The sequence below is a fragment of the Lycorma delicatula genome, chromosome 4, assembly GCF_047948215.1.
Source record: "Lycorma delicatula isolate Av1 chromosome 4, ASM4794821v1, whole genome shotgun sequence".
Taxonomy (NCBI): domain Eukaryota; kingdom Metazoa; phylum Arthropoda; class Insecta; order Hemiptera; family Fulgoridae; genus Lycorma; species Lycorma delicatula.
The window spans coordinates 94,395,404-94,422,771 of NC_134458.1; the positions used below are offsets into that span (position 1 = coordinate 94,395,404).

Consider the following 27,368-nt stretch of genomic DNA (forward strand, 5'->3'; position numbering starts at 1 on the left):
AAAGACTCTTCAGAGATCATTCAGACCCGACATAAAAAATGAGGTCGAGTATATAATTATTAGAAAACGAAGGAAACTTCTCTCGTAAGGAAAAGAACGGGTTGAGAACCGTGTCTTTAGTTTTTTTACAGTTCGTATTTATTTCATTAATTTACCTATTTACCCGACTAAATGAAGATAATATATATAAAGCATTGTTTCCAATAAAAAGTTACATTATTTTTTTCTATTACACTACCCGTCTGACAGTAGTTCTGATAAGTAATGACGAAAGTAAATCATCTAAGCTACAAGCGGGATAAGTCAAGTGTTGCATTCTATAAGAATAATACCGCTATACAACCTGCAGAGAACAAAGCGAGGGTGTCATACGTAGGGATACCTACATTCTAATTCGGTTATGCGAGTAAGAGGGAAACTAATTCATCCTCATATACGATAAGCTTTGCACGGCACGCTTATTAATATTTATACCGGTTTTGCTGTTTATCGGAGTGACACGATCTTGTATCCACTATCGATTCGGTTACGGTATCTAATATGTATGTAACGATTGCTTATTGAAAGTATTATAAGCGGAAATAAAAGCAGATTCATATTTAATTTTTAACGTAATTTTTTTTTAAAGAAATGTTAATAATTAAAATACCATCACATTTAGCGATATAGACAACAGTGTTTAGTACCAACAATTTTCATAAACGATCGCTTTTTTCCGTATCGGTTCGACATACAATTATTTAATCGTGATGAAACTCGAACGATTAAGTTAACGAGATAAAAATTAATTACGCATTTATTCGTTTAAAAAAAAAAGCAGAAAAAGAAACTAATATGAAGTGACCTATTAAACAAGGATATTATTAAACTCAAACAACAATCTACGCTGAGACAAACACATGATGTAAACAGAACAACTACGAGAGAAGGAATTATAACACAAACAGATAGGAACAAATCTAAAGTACGAACAACTTTGCAACTAAACAAATAGCTAAACGACCGCACACAACGCATTAACGTTTAATTAAATTAACAATAATTGTTTCTATTTTGTGAACAGATCGACTTTAATCGGTTTACAATTAATTACTGACAATAGTTTATATCTTCATTTAAAAAAAAAAATAATTAAAAGTACGCATTAATCGGTTCAAGAAGTACGTTATGTAATTGTAGCGGAAATCATTACAATGTCGGTAAATTCAAGTACACATCAGACCGACGAGTGCAAAATTTATGAAGAGAAAAATAAATCGTACGTAATAAATTGTTTCGAGTGGTTTTATTTTAATTTTTGCACACGACGTAATTACAAAGTATTTTAAACGGACGTCAGAAAGAAACGAAACAAACACGACCCGAAACGATTACGTTATAATCGGATGGAGAACTAACAAGGATTTTGACGATACTAAAATGATATTCAATTAACGAAATAGAACCGCCGAGCAGTAAGTTTATATAGTAAAGAGTGCTTATAAGTACTTAAACGTAGCCGGAGGGCGGTCCACCGACATCAAGCAAACATTTAAATAACTACGGGGACTGTATAGGTTAAGTTGTAGAAGTGGAAGCAGCAAGATATTAATGGGTGCCGTTAAAACTCGTCTCGCAAAAGCAACTTTCTTGTCGGAGGGGAAAAAACAAGGACTTAATGTTTTATTCCCCTCTCGCCGAGTGTACACCCTCATACATTTTGTTTCTATTTTATTAATGGCTAACGTAGCCGACATAAATCTTCTGCTAGTTTTATACTAACTTGTATTATTCCAACATACCTCTAAATGAATTCTCGGTAAATAATAATTTTTTCTCTTATTTCACGAGGGAAAAACTATTATCTAAATTCACAATTTATGTCGGCTAAAACGGTTTAAAAAATAGTAATACGTTTTTATTTAAAATTACGTAACCTTAAAACCTAAGGATAAACATTTTTTAGCTGGTGAAAAATATCACGCCTGAACGGGATTAGAATCCGAAACTTCCCGGATCCTATGTAGAAATGTCACCGTTTAATATTTACGTACCGATAATAAAAAAGGAACAAATGTCAGAAAAATTAATATATACGACGATATACATTATTATAAAATAAAATAAAAAACCTTCTAACCGGTTATTTCTTTAAACTATCACAGAAAATAGAATTAGTTTAAGCGGTAGACCTTGATCAGTTTAACGCTTAATAAAGAAAAGTCTAAAACTAGTTTATAAATGTAGAAAAAATCTGTAAACAATACTAACTTACAATAATCTGTGAAAATTCTGTATACGTTTATGAAAATATACCAGTTTTCGTGTGACAATAAAGTACTTATGAAACGTCAAACGATAACAAACTACTACGTATCATCTCTTTTTTGTTATTTTGTTAATTATGTATATGAAATGTCATTTTCCATCTGTAAACGATGTACGATCTTATAAAATTATAGTAAAAATCCAATATTCCCCGAATTTGAGAATAACAAAAGGAAAAATTTCATAAAACTTCATTACATTAACACCAATACTGAAAAAAATTGCGCACAAATTAAAAAAAGAGGCTAAAAATTGCATACAAACCACAAATATAACAAAATACGCCTTATTAGATAATAATTTATACAACCGATCCAACAAAACTGATGTATCAGGGTGAAAACAATCTCGACCTTAGAACTGCAGTAAGTTCTACGTAGGATAAAAAGGACTTGATTTTACACTACAAAAAAAATACATAAAGTGCTTCTCACCACCGCTGAATCCATTTTCGCAAACTAGGTTATCGAAACAAGCTAAGCACCACAAATGTCAATAAAAAGATGGAAAACTTTACTCCTGAACAACAAACGACGTAAACTTGACACAATTGAGCGAGTTTAAAACAAAAATACTTACAAACAACATTCTAAATAAAAAATTATCCAAATCACACAGACTTTTCAAACAGATCATATCGTAAACATATAAAACCCAATTTAACACATTAAAAACCAAATTTATACACAGACTTACCCACAACACACAGCGCTTTCAGCGGTAGTCTTTGAAAAAGATTAACATAAAGCCAAAGCTAGCTCAGATCCAGGTTAAGGTTTTTATATCATTTTTAACTTTAAAACTGTTCTGTAAGAATTTTTTTAATTATATTTTTCGTTTTAAAGCACGGTACATCATGAATAAAAAAAATTCAAATATTAAAAACAAATAATTTATTTGTAAATTAATAAAAGATATAACGTGTCATCGAACCGGAGAAACTTAAAAAAAAAAAAAAATATTGTTCTGGACTAATTAAACGTGCCGTCAAAAAAATGAAAAAATTAAAATCTACACCGAGAAAAATATAAATTTTTTGTTAACCGGAAATGTTATACCTCATATAACATTTTTAATAACAGGCACAACTTGATAAACAGACAGTACCAGAAATTATTAAAAAAATTAAAATCATTAATAATTATCTGAACATCAAAAAACATTTGAGTGCCGCACGCACAACAATATCGGCTAAATCAAAGATTTTATATTTAATTTGGAAAGGACATAGAGAAATAAACATCATAAATGGGATAAAAAAACAATTGGCAAACAAATGGGACACAAAAGCAACAGAAAAAAAGGATGTAAGCTAAAGAGTTGAAATGAGAGCCCACCAAAAAGAAAAAATGAACACCATTAGAAAAATGAAATTATTAACATTTTTTAAATAAACAAAGAAAAATGCAAATAAATGTAATAGAAAGAAATCTAGTAGAAATTCAAAGAATTCACACACCTGATTCAAATAAAAACACATTGTTCGGACCGACTCAATTTAGGACATCAAAGCTAACCGTTCTTGAAAAATTTAAACAGTCCCTCTATTTTAGTCGTAACATCACACATAGAATACTACCACTTCAGTTGTCCTTCAAAGCAGAAAACGTGCGACCGGTAACTACAACTCGTTCTACAGAATTATATTCAACCGTTTCACAAAAGTACCTAATTAAATGGAAAACATGGTTTATTAAATACGGCTGTAAACTGAAATATGATACGGTTTTTCCTCCACGACAATTTTCTTTTGATAAACCTTTTTTTTTGTTGAAATCGATACGCAATCTGAATTCTACAAAATAAATGTAGAAAAATATATTTTGATTTCGTTGTAAATACTAGAATTTCGAATGATCGATGCAAAAAGAAGAGAAAGAATTTAAATTATAGTAATAATTTTTCCTGAATATATTGTGAATGTTATAGAATACCCTTCCAGGTTTGGTAAAACAGGTAGATAATGTCATATTAGGAAATACCAAGTAAACTTAAGAATATATATTTTTTAAATAGTTTACAATTCTATGAAAGTAAACTATACACTACGATACGATAACACACTCTTCCTTTATCTGTATGACAATTTATGACAAAAGATTCAAACAAAGTACACAATTTTCATTGTTGGCCAGCCGTTAGTATTGCCAATCTAAGACACAATTTTTTAAAATTATTTTTAAAGTTACATTTCGTTTTACGTTTTACATATTTCGTTTTACCTGTGTAAATTATTGAATATATACAGCTAAAATATTGTTTTATAAATTATGTATTTCTTTTAAAATTATTTTCAGTAATTAGTTTTGTTTAAAAAAAAAACATTCATTACGTATAGAAATAAAATGATTTTCTATTTTTTATCTGTGTTGCTTCAATAAAAAAAACGATTTTTAAAAGCTTTTAATTAATTTTTATCGGCTGCATTTATTTGGTAATTTTCTCAGAATTAAATTCTCTACAAGTTTTGTTTCTAAATCTTCCGCATTTATTAGTCATTCAACAAAGCTACTGTACTACAAACGTAAAAAGAACTTGTTTTTCGACACCAAATTTTGTGTTTTACGTCGGATATCTTAAAAGCTGCTGGAGTTACAGTTCTGGGACCTTTTTTATCCTATTTCCCAGCTCAAATTACATAAGAAACCACCGACTTTACTCCTTAATTTGGATCCCAAAAATAAGAGTAGGACTTCTTTTTATCAGAAGAGCTAAAATCCGGGCGAAATCATTCGTTAGCCGTAACTCGAAAACAAAGCGATTCCTGACCTATGTTTATATGAACCTTTTTCATTATTTTCACCAGTAAAACATGTCCTGAAAGTTTTTCAGTGGGTCATTCGGTATAAGTATATGTGTGTGTGTGTGTATATATATATATATATACACACACACACACAAATTTCAACTTTTTGGTCAACGGATTTTCGAGATAGAAAGCAAAAACAAGAAATAATGTTTCATAACCCCCATGAATCCGATCGACGAAAAAGTTGAAAATGAAAATAATTTTCATCGTATTAAAGCTCAGTTTTTTCAAAAATCAGAAGATAAAAATGGCGAAAACTACCTCTTCTCCTATTTTAATTTCTTCCAAAATTTAATGCAAACAATGCCCCATATACAGAAAGTCATTTTCGAAGAATTTGTGTCACACCGATCCGGAGATATATTAATCGAAATTCTGGGGCTCACACACGTATACACGTAAATATATACATCTTCCGGAATTTTTATAACATTTTGTGATCAAAGGGAATCTTCTTGAAACACCCACATTTGTAAACACTCCGACATCCAAAAATTTAGGCGATCATTATATTTTCCCTTTATAGGTATGGTGCTGCGGTAACAATCACGCTATAACCGAGAAAATAAAAATAATAGCTCTTCATTCTCAAATCGATTCTTTCTACAGCCATACTTTATTATATATACTGTAGTCTCGATTTACATGAATTTTTATTTACAAGATATGAGCGATAACCGACCACACGATACGAAGTGAAAATTTTATTATAAATAATCCTTCGCTTTTAATATTTATTTCATTTTCATTTTAAGTGTTTTTCAATAACAGGTACGACAGTTTCAAAAATAAATAACAACAATAAATTCGGTTACCGTTACTTAACTTTTCTAAAAAATCTAAATTTATTTATTCCCTATTCGTTACGAGTTGCGAACGCTCGAATATGATGTATTTATTCTAAAGGAGTACGAAAATTTTAAAAGATTTAAGAGACTCTTTACAAAAGACTCGCGATAAAGATAAAACACATTTTACTCAACCGACATTTACGGAAATAACGTATTATATACTACAATGAGACTGTTTAATCGGTAATTAAAATAAGAAAAACATAATTATCGTCAACTTAAACGTCAAATCATAAAACTATGCACTTTAATAACAACAATAAGCGTATTAGGACATACAGGTAATAAATATATACGGGATAAATGCTATATTATTTAATACATACCGATATCATTTCTCTAATAAAAACGATGTCTAAGCCGTAATAAATATATATAATTACCACATCGGCAAATGCATGCCGAGTGGCCTTTACAAAGGATATAAAATGCACTTAAAAGTTATCACGTGTGAGTTATTAAGTCATATACATCGTAATAATTAAAAACCCTAATGGATAACATAAAAATAATATGTAACTAATTGATATTTAATTATAACTTTAAAAAAATTAATTGTAAATACCACACACACACACACACACACACACACAGCGAGAGAGAGAGAGAGAGAGAGAGAGAGAGAGAGAGAGAGAGAGAGAGAGAGAGAGAGAGAGAGAGAGAGAGAGAGAGAGAGAGAGAGAGAGAGAGAGAGAGAGAGAATACCGTATTTATTTGCGTAAGTCCCGCAACATATTTAAAATTTCGGGGCGCGGGTCTTATTCGTTTGATCGAATGATTACTGCACGAACGATATACTATAATCGATTAAATACAAAATATCATTAAATTTTATATCAGAAATTTAACATTCACGAATTTGGAAATAAATATCTTAAATCTAGCATGGATTTATTTTTTAATTAATTAAGAGTAACTAGCGTGCTTTTTCATCAGAAAATCATCATCAGCATTGAAAGCATCATCCGCATCATTGAAAATATCATTTGCTACATGAAAAATTTGTACTCTAACCGAGCTCAAATTCTTCCCTTTCCTGGAACTAAAATTTTATTTTATTTCATTAATAGAAGAAAGGGATTTAGTTAATATTTAGCAGTAAAAAAATTATTTTTTATTTAGCGGGAGAGAGTCGTTTGTGCGCAACCACCCGGCGCGTCACGCGGTCCGCCCTGCACCAATTAAGTGGTCCGCTCTGCGTCAACAGCAGAAGATGGACTGACAACTAACACAACCTAACACGAACACACATAGACTAAACGAACAAGACGCCAACTCCCTGTTATCAATGTTGCTAGCGTTAAAAATTATATTTTTATTAAAAACTATTACATTTTATATTTACTCACTCCGTAAGCCTATTTTAAATATAAAAACACCATAATGTTCAGAAAAGTATTCTCTACACACTAATATTTCTTTACTTAAAATATTTCCGTACAATACTGTCACAAACATGAGAATACGAACGCATCGAAGGTCCAGAGGGCAGAGCACCCTGACTGGACGGTCCGGCTAGCGAAGCGAGCCTGACCAGCTAGTGTCTTTATTATTAATTCTTTATTTTGTAACAAAATACGTAGTTTGAAAAATAATCTTTTTTTCTTTCTCATTGATCTTAAAAGTGGAGTGCGGGTCTTATGCAGTAGCGGAATGTAGATTGATTCCTGTGTTTTTATTGATTTTTGGTTGGAGTTATCAACCTGAACGGCTTGAATGTACGAGAATAAATAAGGTTTTACTTATTTACTTTTAAATGTAATAAAAAAAAGCTGGGACAATATCGCACGACTTTGCCGGATATGCCGGCCAAATCATTATTATCAAAATAAGATTTAAGCATCAAAATTCCCAAATTTCGAATATTTTTTTTTAATTTTAGGAGCTTTCTTACTGTGTGGGGAAAATTTAGGAAAAATTTATTTATAAAGATGCGATTCCTAACGAAAAACAGAATTAATTTAAATGAAAATTGTTAAATATTGAAAAAATAAAAGTATAACTTGTATGAAAATAATGAAAAATATTGCTTCTTATTTTTGATCCGGAATATAATATTGGTGCCAACGCTACTTTAATTTTAATAACTCATTAAGCTATGAAGACAAGTACAAATTTTTTTGTAATAATAACAAAAGAATTACAGTAAAAAAAGCAAAATACATATTTTTTAGTAGCACAGAATAAAGTTTAAGAAAATTTTTTTCATATGTGTTAAGCTTAACAATTTAAGTAAAATTTTCTCTAAATCTAACACTCCCTTCAATAAAGGCTGTAATAGGAGAAAGAAAAAAAAAATATTTTTCAGCATTTCAGGTTAGTCACCTATAATTTAAAAAAAACTGTAGACATTTCTTGTCAGCTCTTTATATGAAGAATAGAAGAATAAGCTTTCAAAACATTTTTGAAAAATATTTAAACTGAAAGAAGAAAACAGAAAGAACAAAAAAGATATTATTTATATGTGTATTTTGTAGAATTTAGTGTCTAATATATTTGCCTAAGTATCTAAAATATTTAAAAGATTCTTATTCTGCGTCATTTTTAAACTTTTTATTTAACTACGAAACCCTTAATTGCACGATTCTTCACACATTTCGAGTTTTTATTATATCGACATAATTCATAATACTTATGAGGTAAAACAATAATTCATATTATAACAAAATTATTTAGCTTTTAAACCGGTGCAGACCGATGTGAGAGACTCGGTAAAATTGAAATAAAGATTACTAACCGATAAAGTTAATTAGGAATTGAAGGGGTATTTTCATCACAGTAATAATAATAATAATAATAATTCAAAGCGCACAGTATCACTAAGTAATCCAGTCGTCAGAATAGCTTAGAATGTTCGCTCGGATGGCTTTCCTAGCATTACTTCTTGATTTTGCTTTCCTTCTTCATTTGTTTCTCAACTTAAAAGATGAAACTTCTCGGCTCTTCTCAGTTTTGATTAAACTTCTTCAAGCATCCTCGGTCGTTGTGTTTGTATTTTATCACTTTTATTATTTGTTTCCACCTCTTCTCCCATCGCTAAACCTCTCTCTTACTATTCCTACACACCCAACCCCCCGTTCAAGGCAACCCTTATAAGCTATTTGTACTGCTCATCACTTTTAATGAAGACTTTTAAAGATTATATTTTAAAATGCTCATAAAGAAAATGATAGATACATTTTCCACAGCGTGTTCGGTTAAATCATGCTTTCTTGTTTATCCTTTGTAAAAAAACAGCCGTGTATATATATATATATATATATATATGTAGCTATACAAACAAAATCGGAATTTTATTACAGTTAAGTTTGTTATTAGCTTATTAGCTTAGCATTTTAAAGGATTAATTTGATAATTCATAAATTATTATCATAAATATTTGTTAATCCGATTTGTCAAGATTTCCTCTATATGCTCATTTCTACTTATTTTACTTATCTAATATCGTATCTAATATATTTGCCTTGATAAAATTTTCTCTAAAATGCCTCTGAAGAAAATCAAAATTGGGGTTTTCGCGATATCTCTCCCAACCCCTTAACGAATTTTGAAAAAAATTAACACGATGAATACCGCATCTATAGAAATATTTGAGCCATTTTAAAGATAATCGGTCCGGTCAGTCCTGAGTTATAAGGCCAAAAGCAGTGTGATACACATATGTTCTTTTTGGTCTAGATGAACTAGTTGGAACCTAAAACGTTAAGATTTGCAAAAAACCCTATACTCAATTTTTTACACCATCGCCATACTGTTCCCCGCAATTATAACTATTCTGGCTACATACGCCGAGAAAATAAAATTAAAAAAATTCTTAGTCGTGGTTATTTCTGAAGTTAAATCAACATTAACCCAAGGGAAACCAATGAGTAAAAAGAAAGAATTACACAATATTTAGGAAATAGTTAATATTTATCTATAACGTTCTTACCGCGATAAAACGGAGCAGTGTTCTCGTACATATCCTTACAAGGAAATATCTTATTAAATCTCGAACCGATCGATCGATTTCAAGGCAAATTGATTTTTCTTAAAAACAAAACAATAATCTAAGCATTAATTTCGTCCTTCATTACCATTACATTTGAGTTTCAAGGGACTGAGAAGCGAAGTATTAATTATTCCTTTAAAATGGTAATCCATAATTTAACTTAATTTTTCCTCTAGAAAAACTTAGACGTAATCAAAGCTTTTGCTATTTTTTGATAGTTTACATTTATATTTATAGGAATTAACTCGTATTATGTCCAAAAAGAAATTCTAAATATAAAAAAGCTCATAGTTTTTTTACGTGTCATAGTTGCTACTTAGAACACAATACCGAGACTTTACCCAGTTACACAGGTTGAAGAGGGAATTGTTTTATGAATAAAGGGAAATTTTATTGAACTCATAGCTACTCGAACTGATTTATTTGTATTTTCATAAGAATACTCAGGCGTTTTGTTTTTGAGGTTATAGGGTGCAGTTTTTCATTTGTTAATGTTTGTATTTTTCAGTGTGTGTTTTTAAGTTTTAATTGTAATTTAATAAATTAAATGCCTAGAAGAAGCAGGTTATTAAGAAACGAAAGGGGAACCCGAGAAATATTGATTGAAGGCCGAAAAAACAGGCTTTACTTAGTGTTGTGTATTTTGAAAATACGGTCGACTCATCAAACGAATCCTCATTTTCTTCTAAAAGAAAACTCTCAAATAATACTATCACTCTTAAAAATGTATCTGAAATGCCTGATAAACTAGAAAACTGTAGCGCTAGATAGTACGCGACAGAAGATTCAAAAGTCTAAACGGCGTGGTTTCTGCCACCTCGTTACATACTGGAAATGTAATAGTTGTCGAGTTGCTATCTAACTTCTCTCACAGTTGCTGCATAACATAAACAGTTGAGAGTATGGAAAAATCATCCGAAAAGCGGATGATAACTGTTCTGAACATGTAACTGTTCCGAAAATGTAAATTGTATAAGATACATTAAATATTTAGATGATGGTGACAGTGGGTTTCAAAAAAGTAGAGGAACGATCATCTCAATTATCTCTTACGGTGCTACAGAAACCGGAAAGCTACAGTGTACCGAGCATGTGCAGAAGAGGATGGGGGCACACCTGAGGAAGTTACGAAAAAATGTGAAAAGTAAAAAATTATCAGATAGAAAATTAATTTCTGGAGCGGTAGATTGTCTGATAAGGTTATTAATAACATCCAAAATTATCACGGTACGGGACATGAGAAATGTAAAAAGTGCTGAAGACATGAAACATGGAGTTTGGGCAATTTTCTTCCTCAGGATTTCAACGGATGAAAAACCTAGTAATCAGCTATGCCCTAATGATAGAAAAACTTGGTGTAGGTTTAATAAATAAAAAACACAGGGAGCAAATTATACTTTTCAAAAACCAGTAACATCTGCCATCGTTGAAGTTGTTAAGCTTCTGTTTAAAGATGTGGAAAATCCTTTGGCGTTACGTAAATGTTTGCACGGAACGACACAAAAAATGTTTTTGTCAGTTTAGAAACTCTTAGGTTAGGTGTATATGACAGTGCTGTTACTTTTAATGAGAGTGATGTCGGGAGAGTTAACGTTTTTAAATTTCTTGGTATCGAATCGGGGGTGAATACTATGATTAGTTTAATCGACATCGATGAAATTCGAATAAAAAAAGCTGAAGAAGAAGCTAAATTCATGTGTAAAAAAGAAAATAAAAAATTAAAGAAGAGAACGGATGCTGAAAACAAAGAGGAAAATCCAAATCACCCTTCATGTGGTGCAGAGATGCACTAAAAACAGAATTGGCCGCTTTTAAGCCACGTTTACCGTAAATTAATCTTTTTTAATTTAACGTTCCCTTTTCATAAGAACCATTCAACTTGGAGGGATGAAATTTTGTAAGGATCTATGTGATATATTAATACAGCTTCAGACAGTTTTTTGGACATGTAATCCTTTTCAGCCTTAGGATAATGAGGCTAAAAATTAAAAAAATTGATATAAAATTTTTTTTTAGAAAATTTAAATTTTATTTTAAAAGTATGGAAAACTGTCAGCAGGTGTAATAAAGTTATATCTAAATGTGTGCCAAATGTCACATCTATAGTGCTTCTTTAAGGTGAAAAAAAGGTTCTTGAAATTGAAAAATTTATCATTATATTATTAAAAAATAAAAATCCACCTTACCAGCAAATTAAATGTAACTGGAGATCTTTCGGTTTATTTCAAAACCATCTTCAGGAGTTAAAATATTATAATTAAGTTAAAAAATTAAAATAATGTCAAAGGTTAAAATACTTATAGTCATGACTGCTTGCATTCTAACAGTATACTCGAGCCTTAATAAGTTTTTTGAGTATACTGTTAGAATGCAAACAATTATGACTGTAAAAGTAGTTTAACCTTTGACACTACTTTAATTTTTTAACCTAATTATAATATTTTAATTCCTGAAGATGGTTTTGAAATAAACGGAAAGATCTCGAGTCACATTTAATTTGCTGGTAAGGTGGATTTTTATTTTTTAATAATTTAAAATATTTCAGCGGTAACCATGTTTGAGAAAATAAATTTAACATTATTAAGATACAAAGTGCCTGCTCCCCTTAAAGCGGGTAGAAACCTTGAAAACATGCATACCTTCTTCTTCTTTTTGCGTCTCTTTTCATTTCCTTAATGGATCAGTATCTACACAGCATATTATTATTAAAAAATAATGCGGATGAGTACTATTACTCGGCAATAAAGCACATTCCTAAAAGACATTTTCTATGTTATTTATAACTTAATCAACAACTCTCACATTTTTGTATACAGCAAGGTAAATAATCTTGTAAGCATCATTTAATGGGGCCAAAGGGTAAAGAGCTGTAAAACTAATAATGTTAGAGGATTTTAATAACCTGCTATCAAAAGAAAAGTAGTTCTGACTTTCCTGTTACTAGATTAAAATAAAAAACCGGGTTTTTATCGTGAATTCCATTTTTTTCAATTTAAAATACGAGAACCCTTAAAGGTCTTAAAATAAGTTTTTAAAAGTGTACGGAACACGGATGTAAAGGAAAAGTACGATCCGTGAATCTCGACAAGTATAAAAAAGACTGAATACAACGAGCTATCGCGTAAAATAATCCATTTTTACATTATGCTTAAACAATAACTTAAAACAAAAGAATTGAGACTTTAATTTCATCCGATTAAGTTCCGTAAAACAATGCTTCGTTTCAATTTTATGACGCTCTAATAAATACGGATGGAATATGAATAAAAAAAAATATCGACTTAAACCACTGACTGAAACCGTAGGTCATAGAATCACTGATAATTAAGAACGTTAAAAAAAATCTCCATAAGTGCTATTAACCAAATGTATTCTTCTTTAATTAAAATTTTATACATAGACATTTTCCAATAAAACTGAGGTGTAATAAGGAGTACAGAGATAGCCGGCTGAAACCTCATTCTATAATATGAAATCTTTTATTTCAAAGATAGAAAGTAAAGTAGCAGTAGTAGTAAAGTATTAAAATTGTCACTTTTTATTTGATTTTCTTTAACTCACAATATTTTGTTTTCATGTTTGTCCACAAATCTTGCATCCTTAACATATGCATCCTTGCATCCATTTAACATACTTCCTGATATTGCCGATTGATGAAATGTTGCACAGTTACTAAGGTCGGGTGACAATGCAATATTCCACCATTACCTTTGAAAACATCCCCCATACAGGGGTAAATTAAGGGTGCGAGTGTAAAAAAATTGCAAAATCTGCAAAACGATTATGCCGAGTTTTTGGGGTCGCAGATGACAAATCCGATAGCTCTTTGCTGAAGGTCAAGGGAATGTCAGCCTTAGATTTCTAGATGGACTTAGGATCCAAGAATTGGATAACTCCAAATTAACAGGAAGAAAATCTTGCAATGCGTTATCAAAGAGAACCGAATGAGAAATCTTTTATAAAAATTTCGTCGAAAATTGTGATAGTTAATTATGCAAATGAAATAAAAACTTCTGTATTCAAAAACTTCACCATTTTTCTTACGAAATGGTGAATGATATTTACAATTAAGTAATATTTACAATCAAGTAATGATTGTAAATGAACAATCATTTACTTGATTGTTCAGTCAAGTAAATGATTGAACATTTGTTTGATATTTTATAAATATATAAGAAATTTCAACATATGATGTTGTTTTTTGAAATTCAAATTAACCTACTAATTAAACTCATGCGATGTATGATAATAATTTGATTAAAGTACGACTAAAATGTACAAAGTAGGTTTTTAAAAATTTTGAACAATTTTTGTAATATTATTATCGGATTCCATCAGTTATTGTACTACAATGATATATTCGTTTCGATTATTTTACGATTTAGTAATTAAGAAAATAAAAAAATTTAAAAAAAGAACAAAGAATTAATAAACAAAATCATCAAACTTTCCGAAGTGATTTTTTCACATATATTAGTTATAAAATTCAACAAAGATCTAAAAAAAAAATAAATAGTATAACTTAACCGGGGAAAAGTACAACTTATAAATAAATTTAAAAAAAGTAAAACAATGGTTTTCTTTTAAAACTAAATTTCTCTAAAAAGTAGAAAATTTTTCAGTGATTACAAGACAATCAACATAATTTTCAACATTTGTAAAAGAAAAACATTCTGCACTCATAAAATATTACTTTGTCTCATCATTTTAATTTATGTTCACATTTTTACTTTATTAATTCTCATAGAACAGCTATTCAAATTTTTCAGTAATATTTTACGAGCGAACAATTTTTTATTTTTACAAACGTTGAAAATTATTTGGATTATCTTACAATAACTGAAAAATATATTTTCTACTTTTTAGAGCAATTTCGGTTTAAAAGAAAACGGTTGTTTTAAACATTTATTTTTAATTATTTGTTACTTTTCTGCCTCCCGCCCGCACTTGTTCATTCAAATGCCATCGATTCATTCGCATTGGCTTATAATTTTTTTTCATTCTAACTATACTTCTTACTTACTTTCTCCTGTTTAGCTTCTGGAAATCACCGTTCAGGTGTTACTTCAGAGGTCGAATAAGGACGATATGTATGAGTGTAAATGAAGTGTAGTCTTGTACAGTCTCAGGTCGACCATTCCTGAGATGTGTGATTAATTGAAACCCGACCACCAAAGAACAATGGTATCCACGATCTAATACTCAAATCCATATAAAAATAACTGACTTAAAAACTTCAGTATTCAAAAACTTCACCATTACGTTACTTTGTATAGTAAATGATTGAACATTTGTTTGATAATTTATAAATATATAAGAAATTTCAATATATGATGTTATTTTTTTGAAATCCAAATTAACCTACTAATTAAACTCATGGAATGTATGATAATAATTTGATTAAATTATGACTAAAACGTATAAAGCAAGTTTTTGAAAAAAAGCAAAATATTTTTTTGCAGACTTGAACGCTGGAACTCTCGACTTCTAAATCAGCTGATTTGGGAAGACGTGTTCACAACTAGACCAACCCGGTGGGTTCTATCTAACTATACTAGCGTCCGTTATTGAACGGTTTTTTCCAGTAAGCTTCGTGTTGTCAAGTTCTTCAATCCTTAAACCATGAAGCGAGCGAACCCGACTTACGGCAACGTATATATTTAAACCTGTTATCTGGTTGATTTTGCTTAATTTTTTGCATGATTATATCGACATTTTCAGTCATTCGCCGAACAGAGCGACGTGCATCATTACTGATGTTAAAATTTCCAGACAGAAAATACGTAAACCAGATGTTTAAAATATCCCGTTTCTTTTTTACGAGCCTTATTCGCATTCTTCCTTTTTTTGTAGCAAACTTTAAAAATTCATCGAAGTTCTTCTTTACGAAAAACGATTTTGTTAAAATAACAAAATTCAGGATGACAAATGATTTTGTTATAGTAACAAAATTCAATTACTTACGATAACAAATCGGGTTTTCGTCGTAACAAAACCAGATAACTTACAGTAACAAATCAGTAACGATAGCTTATCGTAACAAATTCGTTTCGCTGCCACAACAAACCCTTAGTTACCAAATCATATGATTTTTAATCCGTACGTAAACAAAGAAATATGTTGTCACAATGTCGGTCAAATTGGATTTAGTACGATATTAAATATGGTGTATTATATTGTCATCAGTACCAAAGCTGTGTGCAAATTTTCAGCTCGATTGGATAACGAGAAGTGTGTCAAATTTCAATTACTAAATTTGACCTGTAAGGATTTCGAACATAAGAAAACCGTTGAAAAAGAAAAGGATTAGCTCTGCACCGGTTAAATTCCCAGATCTGGCCGCGTCACACAATCCCCCCTTCACCAACATTTATCTGATAACACAAGAAAGATGATATAAATTCTTAAATGATAATTTGACATGGTTAAAATTAGGAACGATTAATGGAAAGTTCAAACGCCACAGAAATAATATCACTTATCTTGAACAAAATAAAACCACAGCTGTATAGATAGCATTTTAAATTCGAACTACTTAATAAAGAATTCTATAAACAACGAACTGTAGTAATACTTATCGCGTAAAGTAGTTTAAAAGCATAAATTAACTAAAAAAATAAATAAATAGTACATTATGCTACAAACCTATAACGATAGCCATCGATACAAGAGTGTGAAGTTACAACACGAGCTTAGCGAGTGTCGTAAACTTCCCTAGAGTTTACGAAATATGTTTTTAATTTTAAAAAAAATGTATTTCTGTAGCATTAGGTTACCGGTCATAAGTTCTGCCTTTCTTTAATATCGATCGGTGTTAAAAATATCTCTTCCTCGGAATCCGACACAATTAACAAAAGGATAAACAGTGTAATATAGAAACTTAGTCGCCTATCGGCGTACTTTCAAGTTAACCTCTGCTCGTTAACTACTAAATCGAATTAGAATTAAAGAAAAAAAACACCCGATACATCAATCCCGCTTCAAATCGGTCAGCGGTTGAAAAGATTAAGCTTTTGATCGGTTGAACACCTGTATAGTAACGAAAATATCTTTCATAATAAACTTCATTAGATACAGGTTCTAGCCGCGTAATTCAAACGTTACATCCGGTCTTTACAATATACAATAACAATGATATCAATTAATTTTTATAACGTTTACACGAATAAGGAGGGAATGTATACAAATAAAGACGGGTATTCTGTAGCTTTGATCTCTGGAATCGGCTGGAATCAATTATCTCGTTTTACTTGATAAAGATTGTTAAAATTACTTTAAAATTTAATCGGCAGACTGAATTTTCTCATATTTCTTTTACAGTTTTGTCATATCATTACAATATTTAATGATACTTAACTTAAATTTTCAAATGCAATTATAACTAAGCGATGGACTGCAATATTTTATTTCAAATTAAATCACGATACTAAAATATTAGAACTGTCGGTTTTGCGTTTGATAAATTTCTGGAAAACCGTATTTCGTTTCACTACGATCGGCTAGATACGGCTATCTCACGTCGGCCAAAATTATCTATTGTAATACTAAGCTGCCTTCGAAACGGCAAAAAAAGAACTTGTATTTTAAATTATATCTCTTTTAATTAAGTTATTTATTTACTTATTGGATCTGAAATGGGTTCGGTTTTTATGAAACGTAAAATTTAATAATATCCATAATATAATTAATAAGCAGCATTCAAGGTATTAAACAGATCGCCCAAGGCCACTTTTTCTAATGGATTCTTAGCGCCCTGTTTGGTTCCTTTCTAAGAAACATTTTACATCGCAAAAAATGAGAGAGCGGTAAAAAATACAAATATACAATATAACACAAGTATAATAACTAAAAAAGTAATCGATTAGTTACGGAATGACAAGAAAAAAATTACTGAATTAGAAGAAAGAAAAACAACTGGATTTATGTAAGAGATAATATTTATAAAAAAAAAATATATATATATATATACTTACCATGCCATTGTCCATGCTACCATAAGGCGACTGAAATCCCGTTTTTTCTGGAAAAGAAAAACATCCACTATTAACATAATTACCCACAAAACATAAAAAGTAATTAGTACGGCAAATAAATGAAAGACAAATACGTAAATCTTATATTTTTTCTGCGGTATACGTAAAAGTTAAAAGCAGAGTGAATGATCCATATGAAAATCTGCAATGTTCAAGATGCAGCTTTTGTAATTGAAAACCGTAAATAGCTGCTTCCCTGATTCGTGAAACTATAACGTACAAGACGTTTGAATTTCGTTTTAGGTTCGCCGGATCAGGAAGGGCGGTTAGAACCCGACAACAAACATCGGGCGGAAGGCGGAATTTAAAAACGGGTATCGTTTAATTTTAATCAGTTCGGTCAGTCTTCGATCCGTTATCCTTCTACAAGGAATCCGTAACTTATTTAAAAGATACGTTTAGTTAGATTTAATAATGCTTTTATGATGTGTATATAAACAAACAAACAAACAAACACGCGCTCGATATATTCCTAACTATTTTTACAAGTCGTTTATTTCGATATTTAATTTTTTCAAAAATAGAAAAAAAAATTACTGCCGTCCGCTATGTTGTATTTTTTTTTCAACACCGTGTACCCGGAGGCATTTATTAGAAAAAAATACCAAAGATTTGAAATTTATTTTTAGATTCAACGATGTAACAAAGAAATCGGTAAACATAAAGATGTGAAAAATATAATACGACTTAATACACAGCTTTTCAGTTGCCTAGTCCGTTAAAACAAGTGAAGCATAGTGCATACTGACGTAAAGAGTGTACAAAAATTACATAATATATTTAAATATACAATATAAAAGTTAAAAATAATATAAAATCGTTGAACTGCGACAAATTTTTAATAAAATTAAAATTTTTAGAATATATACTAGCTCAAACATTTTAATTCGTTTTACATCGCTTAAAGATAACAATAACCTTTTTATTTTTTTTAATAAAAGAGTAATACATACATCTTTAAAGGTCACTGTATCTTTTATGCATTAAATGCCACGAGGTTGTTGTACTTAAAAACCCGCATGTTAACAATAATGGTTTTTATATTACTCAATAAATAATGAATTCCTTTATAATTTAACCCTAAACGATAAAGTATAACCGGATTAAATCCAAATCGTTTAACAGTGTACCTATTTATTCAAATATTTATGCGTTTTTTAAATACATTTTATTAAATTCTATCGTACAAACAAGATAAACGTATACGATGTAGAAAACTTGTACTACAATGTAGTGTATAATCCTTAAACATTAATCCGGTAATTTATACAAAACATAAATCCACGATAACGCAAAATTAACTCGACTTCTGTTAAACGGAATAAGAAACTGTACTTTAATTAAAAGCAATACTTACTTTACGGTAAAATACATTTACGTAACATAATTTATATCAGATTACATTATAATGAAAAATAAGAATTAGAAAAAAAGTGTTACACATTTAAAACGGTTACCGGATTTTACAGCTAAATTTTAAAGCGTACCTACAAAGTTGTAACCGTCCGACAATAACGCGCTCTAACAGTAAGTAAACTAAGCATTGTAGTATATAATAAAGAGTGTTTCAAAAAAACGTATCCACACTTTGAACCGTCACAGAAAATTTATTTTCCTACCTACAAGTTAAATTTTTTGGAAAAGTAAGCCTACGGTCCGATTTGAAAAATAAGCGTACATTCTGGTCAAACTGAATTTTCCAAACGGTGGTAAAAGTAAACGTTCAAAACGGTGGCCTTCATACATCTACGAGACAAATTCGAGGTCTACGGAACAACGTGTGATGTGCAGAAATGCCGACAGGGCTCCTCGCGCGGCTACAAGCGATGAATCCTCAGGTGCGGTGCCGGAACCGTTTCAGTCCCAAAAATCTGTAAAGAAAGAATCGCTTGAGAACGGGGTAAATGCTAGTACTGTACGACGCGTTCTGGAGAAAGGGAAGATGCATTTATACATTCAAAGGCTAGTGCAATAGCTAAGCGACGACGATCCAGATCGTAGGGGACAATTTTGTGAACGGGTTCAGGGGATGGTTACACGTGAACCGGGATTTACGGGTAGTATTGTTCGGTCGGATGAAGCACAATTCAAATTTAATGGAACTGTAAATAGTCATAATTGTGTGTACCGGGCTTAAGACAATCCCCACATTACTCTGGAAAAGGCTCTGAATTCGCTTGGTGTGAATGTGTGGTGCGGTTTGTCACCTAAGGGACTCATCGGGCCTCTCCGTTTTGAAGGTACTGTAATCGGAGAAAAGTACCAAACCACGGTTGCCGATTTCGTTTTCCCTTCCGTTCGTGAAATATACAGTAATTACAGGTGTTATTAAAACAGGATGACGCCCCGCTGCTCTACTACAGGGATGTACGGGCATACCTGAATCAAAATGTACCAGGCCAGTGGATAGGACGCAGGGGACCGATCGAGTTTCCTGTACGCTCTTCAGATCTTACGCCGCTCGAGTTTTTTTTTTAAGAGGATCAGTAAAAGATGATGTGTAACGTCGTAAACCACGTAACCTGGACACACTTAGGGATGAAATTCAAGCGGTGTGCGCAGAAATCCCATCGGGTACCTTGGTGCGAGCTGCGGAATCAGTCGTGCTCGTACTCGGAAATGTATGGATGCTGAAGGCCACCGTTTTGAACATTTACTTTAGCCACCGTTAGGAACTTTCAGTATGTCCAGAAAGTGCGCTTATTTTTCAAATCGGTCTGTAGCATTACTTCTCCCAGAAATGTAACTGGTAGGAAAATAAATTTTCTATGACAGTTCAAAGTGTGTATATATTTTTTTGAATCTCTGTATTAAGGAAATTCATTTACAAAATGGTAACCATCCTTACCCACAACATACGGCTATTAAGCTTTTAGACTATAGCCCTCTTTTCAAGCGTACACGTTTTTTAAAATTGACTCCCCCTCCCGGTATTTTTAATAATAACCTTTCTTTATTCCAATCGTCCAAGATTCCGACAAATATGAATCTAAGTGGATTTACTAAGTTTAATCTGTCACAGTCGACAGAAGAAAATCTGATCGAAATACATAAAGATTTTATTTCGTAAAAGATTAAAAGATAAGAAAAAAACACGTGGAAGTTCCGGGCAATTTTAAAGACTTTAGTGTTATTCAAAACATTTTCCCGGGTACATGTTTCAAAAATTCATAGTGTTTTTTACGAAAATCCTCTCCTAATCGGTTAAGATACAGAATTGGAACTTTTATTTAATCGATTCTCCAACTTAGAAAACGTGAGATCTTCTGTGTCAAAACATAATATAGCAAACGTTCGTAAAAAGTTCCTTAATTCGATAACGCTAAACGTTTTCCTATTCCTACATATAAAATTAAATGCGCTTCGTTAATTGCATTCAACTACTCCTTCCCAAATCAATCAATCCTGAACATGTCAGCCGAGGTTTACGTACCGAGTAAGTCAGTTTTTCATCTGGAAGCCAATTTATACAGTTCGTTTGTGCATTTTCTAACGCTAAAGAAGTCTTTTTTTTTGTTAAAAAAATTGGAATATAAAGAAATCTTTCAATAAATCGATCGAGTTGTAAATAACAGTCTAATATAAATGTTGAATGTTACGGGATAAAAGAAAACACTTAAAACCAGCAAAATTAAAAAACAATACAAATAACAAAAAAATGTAGAAACATGCGTAAGAGGATCTTTCTGCGGAATAACTTCCATCTTACGCATTTTGTATTTTAATGAAATAAAATGCCAACAATTATTAAGTAAATACATATATAGCAGCAGTTACATCGCACGGTAATAAGAATTTTCAGTAGTTCATCGGTTAAAAATTCCCTTTATTTGGAAAGATTTTCCATGTAATTTTGGAATAGTTTAATATTTTAATCGTCGCAGCTATTACACAAAAATCGATCAAAGAAATACGTGTTAAAGATACACGATGAATAAAATTGTTTTAATTTCACATAAACTGTTTTCTCCCTTCAATGAAAGGATATTATGAAAATAAGTTCAATAAACTGTGTGCACAAAATATTAGTTTTTGTAATCAAGTTCAGTCTTTTATTCTGATACTTATCACCGCTATGTTATATGATAGTACAGTATAAATACTGGAAATGTACAATACTCATTATTTGCTTATTTTAGTGTGATATCTGAAATTTTTTATGAACTTATATCTATTATTCGATTAGGCATCTATTCGCGTATTCTTTTTTTGCCTATGAACTTTTGCGTTGTTAATTCGTGATGTAACTAGTGTTTTGTATTATAATTAAGATACTCTTTAAACTTTATTTTAATAAAATGAAGATAATCGTTTCTCCATCCCCCTACAGTAAGTATTTTAGTCGTCGTAAAAATAGCGGTGAAAAGCGAAATTACACGAGACGTGTTATGACTTTCCGAAAAATGCATAGTGGTTGTAAAGAATAATAAATATATCTTGCCATTTTTATTAAGGAAAGTACTGAGCGAACAATTTTTCCGGTTGTTTTCTTCCCCGAATCGAATATATTTTTGCATACAATTAAGTCAAGCCCGCTAAAATGCAGGTGAATACAAATGATACCTTCACTTTATGAGACTCTAACAGTATATAGATCACTACTTTCATAGAAAGAAACTTTAACTAGCGAGACCTGTATCAAAGTTCATTTACACGCATCACAACTGTAAGAAAGATCGGAACAGATAGCGCAAAGCAATGATAATGCATTTCTTATACTGTAAAACAATATATTACATGTACTGGACTAGATTAGGTCTGGGAAATATATAAAAGTAAACTTTACCTGTTTTTAACACAATTAGTTGCGTAAACATTTAAAAAGTATACGTTAAAAAAATTACGTTACTTACTAAATTAAAAAAATAAAATAATTAATTTAATAACCTATTTGTTTAAATTTTCATATGAAAAACTACTTAATTTTCATAATTTATCCATTTTAATTTGTTGTAGTATTATTATGTTTGATTATTTTGTTTTAACGCAATGCACGTTTTATCAATTTGATTATAATAACTCAAAATACAGGGATTTTTAAGTTCTATAGTGATTTTTGTTTATCGACAAATAGTTAATGCTCTTTTTTTCAATAAAACCAATTTTTATGATATTAATATATACGTTATCTTGAATACGTGACTTTTCGATCAGCTGCAAAAACATTCGGGAGATTCTATAAGATCAGACAAAATATTCCAAATAAATACTACGAAATTTTGTCAATAGAGGTCAAAACCAGAAATGTTTTGTTTATATCAAATTTTTAGTCTCTATTCCATTCAAATTATATATTTTTTTAAGAATCAACTAAGTAGATAATACAACGATAATTTTTATATAATTATAAATTTCAGTAAAAAATAATCCCCGGCGCGAGTGGTAGCGTCTCCAACTTTCATCCGGAGGTCCTGGGTTCCAATCCCGGTCAGGCATGGCATTTTTCATACGCTATAGATTTCCACTCGGACTAAATGATCATAGCAGTCGACGCCCGCACATCTCATTAAATAAAAATATAAAATTAACGTGGTACGAATTTATAGGATTACTAAATAAAAAATTGAATGCAATAATAATAATTATACGATAAAATGGCTTAAATATCATTTAGTTGAACGTACAGTTAATAATATAATTGACGTCCCGTTGTAATAAGAACTGGAGATAAACCCGAAAATGGCACAAAGCAAAGCAAGGAGTATTAAAGACTGTAAGTAGATAGAACGGGATATTATTTAAAGGGAAGATTGATTGGCAAAGACGTGAAGGAGGTGAAACAGGGTGGCAGCAAGGATATGTACGATGAGGCGAGGTAGCAGCGCACTATTAAAACCGTTGATGTGTAAAATCTGTTTGAAGCAAGACGAGGAGGGTGAGGGAAGGAAAGGAGGAACAGCAAGGAGGGGCTTAGGATGTACGGTATTCAGATTAATTGCCATTCAAATCGGCAACGGCGTTTTATAAATATAACTACGCCAGAATGAGTTTAATATCTTTGTGTACGTATAAGTGTTGTGTATACGTGATCGGGCTAGCGCGTGCGAAGGGTATAAATTCAGTAGGCTATGTTTTGTTTTTAGATTAACAATAGGTCTATACGGTTATAATTAAACGACAATCACCAACGTCATAACGATTCGACTAAAAAGCAATAAATAATAATTATTTGCGATGATAAATCGTCCCTTTTATTCGTTTAAATTTAACAGTTACAGCCATAAATGAAAGTTGTAAAAGGTTCTACGTAAAACCGTTTAATAAAAATGAGCTATTTAATTGTATTAAACATCCGGCAAGATAACCCGGTGAAAAAAGTTCAACAGTTAAAAGCAAGCAGGGTCGCATTGAGGAATTTGATGAAGGTGAGTAGATCATGCCGCGTCCCACCGTGAAAGAAACGCGTTGTCGAATGGAATTTAAATTAAACATATAAATTTTTATTGCTTTCTGATTAAATTTAAAATCTTAAATTATTATTTTATTTATATTGTCTAGATAAGTTTATAACAGTAGATTTTATTTGGTATTACTAATTTCGAAAATCCTGTTGTTGAACTGTACATATCGGTAAATGTTATCGTCTCGCCTGTTATCAAATTTCCAAATAGCCAGAAAAGAAGAATTTGGTATAGTTATTCCTAAGAGGGTATTTTCTTAAAGTAAAAGTTATTTTCAATAACAACTCTCAAGAGTATACGCTAAAAGAAGATCCTCACATATCCCTAAAGAGGTAAAATGATTACAAACCAATTTTTTAAAACCAGAACATCTTGCTCCAGTTGAGATAAGACAATGAAATTTATTATTAATATTTACCTCACGTTTTAAGAATTTCTTTTAAAACCGGATCCGTAAGTTAAACGGGATTACAGTTTCATTTCTTCGCATATCTTTTGAACGTTATGTGACAAACCTCGAGATTTAGCAAGGATATAATATTCTCTGAAAAGATATAATGAATTTTCCCTTTAAACCGACTAAAAATAGGTGAAGCCTAAAAATTATGTTTCCATAATTTTTTTCGATCCGATTGCAATAAAAGCTAGAAGTAAGATCTGAAAGTTAATTCTAACAATATCTGGAAAAACATCACGATTTCCCTTTTAATTTTATCTAAAAGGGATACGCACGGATTTCGTAATTTCCATATTTATTTCAAACACGTAAAATAAACCAGGGCATCGAGTACGAAATTCTATAAAAGTATATTTTACCGTTTTTCTTTAAAGCATCCTTAACAAGGTGAAACTGGATTTCGCGGTTTCGTACTTCCAGTTCGTATTCTGAAAGTGCTGGAAGCATTTATAAAAACGAATAGTGCGTAGAGTAAAATGTTTTAACAGCAAATTTACGCATAACGTTCACAAATTCAATCTCAAGTTTTTCTCTTTTACATATATAAAACGAATAACGGTTTAAGAAATACGACACGTATTCTTGAACTCAAAAGGGCAGATACACAAAGAAGAAAATTGAAAGATTTAGTATTGCCCGTAGGAAGAACAGAAAGATAAACTAGTTTTTTAAAATTGATGAAATAAAATTAATATTTTCTACTTAAAAATTGCATTAAAAAAAAATGTTATTAGACGTAATTTTCTTCCTTTTTTTAAAAATAATTTTCGATTTAAATAAATGCCTGTACCTAAACCGGGTTCATCACGGGTGGAATTTCAAAATCACTAGTTATATTTTGGAAAAATCAAAAATAATTTTAAATAATCCGTATATTTTCTATATTCTTTATTTATCAAATTAAAACTAACCCTTTTCTTGCTTATATAACATAGAAACTAAATATTTCATATCGTACTTTTCAAAACAATAAAGTTAGTAAAGTTTGTTTAGCCTTCATAAAAACGGATGATTATTTTTATTTTAAACAAGCGGCCCCCTTGCTGTTCTGCTCCGCAGCGTTATTGTTACAAAGTAATGTAAACTATGTTAAAAATTAACAATTTAATTGTATATTGTTCAATTAAAGTTTAACTTATTTTTATTTAGTATTTATAAAATGATTTGTTCAATTTAATTATTTGACGGTAGAACATATATTGCTAAAATGTTAATTTCATCGGTCATGAAAATATCTTATCGGTCAATAAATTGTAAGTAGGCGACTGGTCACGGCTCATCCAGAACCAAAAATTCAGTTTAATTTAAAATCAAACATCGAAATCAATTCTACAGATACAGATTTATGTACGAAAAAAACTGAATTCAAAAATAAATAATATATTACTTTTATTGCACCATCAGACATGTTTTCACTTTAAGAAGAGATAAATGACATGATACATGAAAAAACTGTACACCATTCATTCTCAAAGTAGGCGATAACCCCGATTGTGTGCGCTGGATGCCTTTAGGGGAACGGTAGAAGGTCCACAGAAAATTGGGGGCGGTCTAGGAAGGCGATGGCTGATTAAAGAAAAAAAATGCAACATTTATGTATGGCTACCAAGAATTTTGGCTGCAAAAGCCAATCCCCCAACTGTAACCTGGTTTGTGGTAGATTGTTCAACAGTTTCTGATAGCATTCCCATCGTCGAATTTGTCTGAGTCTGGATTTAGTGCTGTGACAACGACGCTAACAAAAAAGAGAAATCGGCTGCATGTTACCGAATGCGGCGAATTGCGGCTGTTTTTAAGTAAATTCGAGACTGATATTAACAAACTCATTACAGCACATCAGATTCAACCTTCATATTAATGTAATGTAAGTGTAATTTTTCAATTTAGAGCTCTGTTTTAATTATTGTATTGTTATATTGTATACGCTGTCACTAAATAGATAAAACTGTAATTTTTTTGAAAGAAATTTTAATAAAAATACTTCCTAAATGATTAAATATGCGTTTTAATTGATCTCATTTAAAATGTAAGTTTTTGATTCGGAAATATGATATGCTACGTTTAAAAACCATAATTGCGATTGCTGTTTTTAAGAGCGCAATTTAAAAACAGCAACTGCAAGTCTTATTTTTAACAGATGATAAGTTTAAAAATTCTGGAGGCGCTAGAAGATTTGCGATTCTTAATGTGGGCGGTGGGCGAAAAAGTGAGAATCAATGATGTAGACCCTTACTAGGAATCGAACTTGCCGGCACTTACTGCAACTGTTTTTATACGATATCCACTATTACATCTATATCAACTATATTACGATATCCACTATATCAACTATTACATACGATATCCACTAAATTTAACACTTTAGGATGTAAATATATTCATTTTTTGATCAAGAAAATAAAATATAAAATTAATTAACGAATGCAGTAAGAGGTGATCTTGTGTGTGTATATATATATATATATAAACGGGGACATTCAATAATTAAAGAGACAAACTGATGTGGAAATGAAACATTT

At 30.8% G+C, this 27,368-nt stretch overlaps 1 protein-coding gene across 1 annotated transcript in view; it reads right to left on the reverse strand.

The window, feature by feature from the left end:
* Nucleotides 1-27,368, reverse strand: part of da (transcription factor daughterless) — a 526,412-nt gene that overhangs the window by 437,055 nt on the left and 61,989 nt on the right. Inside the window, exon 2 of the mRNA XM_075363694.1 lies at nt 17,932-17,978. Within this exon, the coding sequence (XP_075219809.1) occupies nt 17,932-17,978 (47 nt within the window). The remainder of the gene's footprint in view (nt 1-17,931; nt 17,979-27,368) is intronic.